Raw genomic sequence first — 4849 nt, forward strand, 5'->3', positions numbered from 1 at the left:
CTTTTTGTGGATTTGATGTTACAATAACAGCTAAAATGGATAAAAATGCATTTTGCTTCACCAAATGCTAATGCTTGAATGACTGGTTTACTGTGAGGTTAGACGTTGATACACGTGCCTACTTCACCGCTGCTATCATGAGTCATGACAAACTGAACTCGCCAAAACAAGGGCCAATGAATTTTTTACAAGACACTTCATCTCTAGCAAAAACAAAGGGCCCTCAAGCCAAGCCCAGCGAGCAGCTTCAAACTAGTAACCTCATGCTTGTTTGTCAATTGAAGTGTGCCTTCCAACCATGTGGAGGCTTAGAATTGAACGTCAATTAGGATCCTTTAGAATTCATACAGTCACAGTCACACACAAACACAGAAACAAAAATAGGAACAACTGAGTAATACCTTGATCTAGGCTTATTACTGAGGCATACATTATACATGACAAACTTCTTAATTAGATGTTATAACTTATAACCTTAGCATGTCAAACATAGAGTAAATGATTAAACATGCTCCTAGTATATAAAACCAACATAACTTTACCCTACTAGTAATACATACCTCTCAGCCCTAAGAAATTTTTGCTAACTCACATAGGGAAACATATCCCCAAAGGCCCCATTGTTTTCTCTGCTACATTTAGAATTCAAAAATTAGCACACATTGGTCCCCCCCCCCCCCCCCCCCCTCCCCGCAGTAATCAACCAGAAACTTTATTGAGAAACACACATTAGTTGTTGATTCTATAATAAAAATTACAACACTTTCAAATGAAATCTGAATGTGATCTTGCTCTCTCTTCTTTTGGATTTAAGGTACTCCCAAAAGTTGCTATATCCCATCTGATCCCTGTCTATGCCTCTTCAAGCCCAATATGACAAGGACTAATCCAAGATAATCGTAATTGAAAGCGGATTCTAAGAGTTGCAGCTTGTAATTGTTCCATGGAGGAAATCTAAACCAAAAATCAGTTAGGAAACTTCTTCTTGCAATGGCCTTCTCGTGGCTGAATGTGTCAAATGAGAACTTTCCATGGTACCTTCCAAACCCACTTTCACCAACTCCTCCAAATGGGAGGGTATCAGCTGCATACTACGCATAGCCAAATGAAAATCTTTAGACTGAGAATATATTAGGAGCTATAAGCAATATATAGTTGTCTTGAGGACTATTCTATTAAACTGTTTTTTACCTTTGCAAGAAGTGTAGTTTAATATTCACTAATTAAGCACAGATTAAACAGTTTAGCCATGAAATAGCCTGCCATATTTCTTTTGTTTACTTGAGAAACTAAAAGTAGTGCAGAAAATTGACTTATTGATAACATACTTGAATAATTGTATCGTTGAATATCACGCTTCCAGATGATGTTTCAGAAATCATCATTCTTTGGAGTGTTTTATTTTTGGTGAAGCAATATATAGCCAGTGATTTAGGCCTTGAATTTATGAATTGTATACTGTCTTCAATCTTCTCCAGCTGTCAAACCAAAAAAAAATCACAATAAATGTGCAACATTCACTATCTGCAACTGACTATTCAGCTTTCTTGAGGTACCACCACATTTATAAGCTTCCCAATAAGGCCAGTAAAGAAACCTACAAAACTGTAACTAGATCTGCATGTGTTATTGTGTGTCTTACTGTGATTATTGGGAGCAATGGGCCAAAGACCTCATCAGTCATTATTGCTGCTTGGAGAGGGGGATCCACCAAGATTGTTGGCTCAATGAATCTGAATGGAGATCAATAACAAGCATATTAAAACTACTTGTGAAACATACTAATTTAAGAATAAGACACATTGTCAAAGCAAATTTTCCTAATGGAATCATAATATAGGATAAATCCCATATAAAAACGAGTTTATCATATATGAACACTATGAATTCATATATAACCAAATCTTCTTACACAAAAAAGAAGGGGGCGGGGGTATTAAAGAAAGAAAGCTTATACTGTAAGGTCCATAAGCACAAAAGAGATGGGCAGGGGTATTAAAGAAAGAAAGCATATATAAGGTCCATAAGCACAAAAGAGATTGAAGTGTCATTTACAAGTTGTCTTCATCCATTGATCCACCATAAACAATAGAAGCATCAACATGCGGGTCCTTAAGAAGATTCTTCAGTCGTAAGAGATGTTGTTTATTTATGATTCTTGCAATGCTGCGTGATTCTTTTGGGTTTTTTCCAAACATTTCCTTGATTGTGTTCTTCAGCAACTCCACCTTAAAAAAGAGTATCATAATTTCAAAATATTGTTGCATTACAAACAAAATTTAAAACCCATATAATATTCAGCATAAACTACTACTTTCATACCACAGTGTATGTAAATTTCTTTTCAACAAGGATGTAGTCTATTGCTATGCATGCTTGACCAGCACAGCAACCAAATTTCCCAAATATAATTCGTTTTACTGCCACCTTTTGATTAAAAAGCACAAAAGAACACAACTTAGCAAATTGTCATGACATAGTAATAGAAATGCATAGGTGTTTTAAACAATTAGGCCAATTTTGTGACTACAAACAAATCATAGTGTGACATACAAAGGCTGAACTTACCTTCATGTCCCAAGAACTAGAAAGGGAATCAAGAACAGCAGGGCATTTTCCACCCAACTCTAGAGTAACTGGTGTTAGATGCTTCACAGCTGCAGACATGACTATCCGTCCAACATGTGCACTTCCTAAGCATTAACATTAAGATTGAATTACTTAATCTTTTAAAACTAATGGTTAGAATAATGATCAGGTGAATAAATTCATTATTGTATATATATCAGTCTAAGCTTTTAGAACAAGTGTTAGTTTATCATAATGTTAGAGTGAGCGATTATGAGTTTGAACTATGTCTTCACTTTACTTCTCATTTAAAAAGTCATATTGAGCATAAGTCTATGTCCACATGTGAGAGGGAGTGTTAGAAAGATGAGAGACTAATTTTACCTGTAAAGAAGATCTTGTCCCATCTCTGCTGTAGGAGTTGTTCACCCACAGATGATCCACCTTGGATAACCTTGACAGCTTTGTTGTCCAAGTAAGTGGAAATGGCATTTGCTAGAAGAGAAGCACACGCAGGAGCCAATTCAGAGGGCTTTAGAACTACTGTATTTCCAGCAGCTAATGCCCCTATCATTGGTTCCAAGGACAGTCCTATGTTTTGTAACAAAATGACAACAATTTTTATCATGATTAAGGATACTGGAGAAGAAATTGAAGCAAACTATTATAAGTTTCTCTTCTTTTCTTTTCTTTTTTTTTTAATTTCTTGTTTAAAAAAGAATAATGATTTACTCACCAAAGGGAAAATTCCAAGATGAAATAATAAGGACATGGCCAAGAGGCTCAGGAACTATTTCTGCACTACTGAGCAAAGCAATTCTCGGTAGTTTAGCCTATAAACCATGCATTAACAAACATTGTTGTTAGTAATTATGTCTTGACCTCAATGTACTTCTTGAACATTATTAGGACATGTGATTAACCAACATGGTGGTTTATGCATAAAGTTTATTAACTAAATTGCTTACCTAGTGAGCAGAAAAAAATAAAAAATGTTCTGCAAACTTAATTTTTTATGAAATATACCCATAATTAGTTTCTTCCTCTCTATTTTTTTTTTTTAATGCCATGTAATGTCTACTAAATAAGCTTACCGTTTTGCTCGACATCCAGTCCTTCAAAGACTCCAATGCCGTATTCACTGTCTTAGTCAAAGTTCCTATCTGCAAACAAGAATTTTTTATATATAAGAAAAGCAAGAGATCAAAATTTGGCTTGGCACACTTGTGATAAATAATTCTTTTTATTTAACTTGTAAATAGAGATGCAACTCAATTATTGACATGACCGTCACACCAATCCTAGAAAGTAGACGACCACAAAAGCATGCACTTAAAATGGACTAAAGAAAGCACTCATTTACTTAAAATAAAAGAAGTTAGTAACCTCTCAAAAAATTTATTATGACTTCTTTTTAGAGGGTAATCCATTTATAAAAAATTTTGAGTATTAAAATGGAACAAGAATAGTTTGTACCTCATCTCTAAAAGCTTCAACATGATGCTTTCCCAAGTCTTGATTAAGAGCCTTAAAGATATCTCCCTCTTTCTCCTTCAAGAGAGTAAGCAACCCTTTGAGCTGTGACTTTCTCCAAGATGCTTCTTTAGTTTTTCCATACCTGTAATACTCCCTCATATCCTCCAGATCTCTTTCCAAATCTCTGTAAGTCTCCATGGCTAAGATAAAAACAATACACTAGACCTTAGCTCTTCATCCACTACATAATTCAACTGGCCTTCATTGCTGCCTAGTTGGACTTTATAAATGCTGCTCCTCATTGCTCATTGCCTCATGCAGTATTACGTTAGCGGCATACAGTAATGATGTGGGCCCTAAGGGATTCAATGTCGAGTAATTTTTAGTTACTTTTGGAACACAGTGAACAGTGCTCTATCTTCTCATATTTATAGCGGAGTCCACTCGATAAATTCATAGTGAGATCTATCATGAATGTAAAGAAGGAAACCCCATGCACTATACTCTAGAGTGCCTAAGAATCTTTTATTAGTGTTACTGTCAGCTTCAACTTTCAAAACAAATATAAATATTTTTAAAAATTACGTAAAAGCGCCGAACATTTATCACGTTTAATATTAGGTCTTAGGATTTTAATTTTGTCAATTAAAATCTAAATTTTTAAAGTCTATATTTGAAACTCCAATTCATCTTCATTATTCATTTTTATTATTCTTGATAGTAACATAGCTGAAAAAAATTAGAAGTTAATAAACTTTAGTGTTTCACTTAAGTAAGCAACTCCAATTTCCTGAAATCATTTTCT

At 34.6% G+C, this 4849-nt stretch overlaps 1 protein-coding gene across 1 annotated transcript; it reads right to left on the reverse strand.

Moving 5' to 3' along the window:
- Positions 1–381: 381 nt before the first annotated feature.
- On the reverse strand, positions 382–4314 carry LOC142606837 (aldehyde dehydrogenase family 3 member F1-like). Its single transcript, XM_075778194.1, has 10 exons — positions 4045–4314; positions 3663–3731; positions 3305–3401; positions 2953–3159; positions 2569–2693; positions 2323–2427; positions 2056–2228; positions 1643–1733; positions 1329–1478; positions 382–1091 (listed from the first exon to the last, which is right to left on the reverse strand). Exons 1-10 carry the CDS (start codon positions 4240–4242, stop codon positions 831–833), a joined length of 1476 nt encoding a protein of 491 aa, XP_075634309.1. The 5' UTR covers positions 4243–4314; the 3' UTR covers positions 382–830.
- Between the last annotated feature and the right edge of the window lie 535 nt (positions 4315–4849).

This window comes from Castanea sativa, chromosome 8 (assembly GCF_040712315.1).
Source record: "Castanea sativa cultivar Marrone di Chiusa Pesio chromosome 8, ASM4071231v1".
Taxonomy (NCBI): Eukaryota; Viridiplantae; Streptophyta; class Magnoliopsida; order Fagales; family Fagaceae; genus Castanea; species Castanea sativa.

What these genes read in the sequence shown, in the direction of transcription:
- LOC142606837 (XM_075778194.1), bottom strand. Translation starts at nt 4,242, where the DNA reads ATGGAGACTTACAGAGATTTGGAAAGAGATCTGGAGGATATGAGGGAG. An exon ending in TTGAAGCTTTTAGAGATGAG is followed by an intron (nt 3,732 to 4,044) that starts GTACAAACTATT and finishes TCTTGTTTGCAG; the next exon opens with ATAGGAACTTTGACTAAGAC. An exon ending in TCAACGATACAATTATTCAA is followed by an intron (nt 1,092 to 1,328) that starts GTATGTTATCAA and finishes GGCTATGCGTAG; the next exon opens with TATGCAGCTGATACCCTCCC.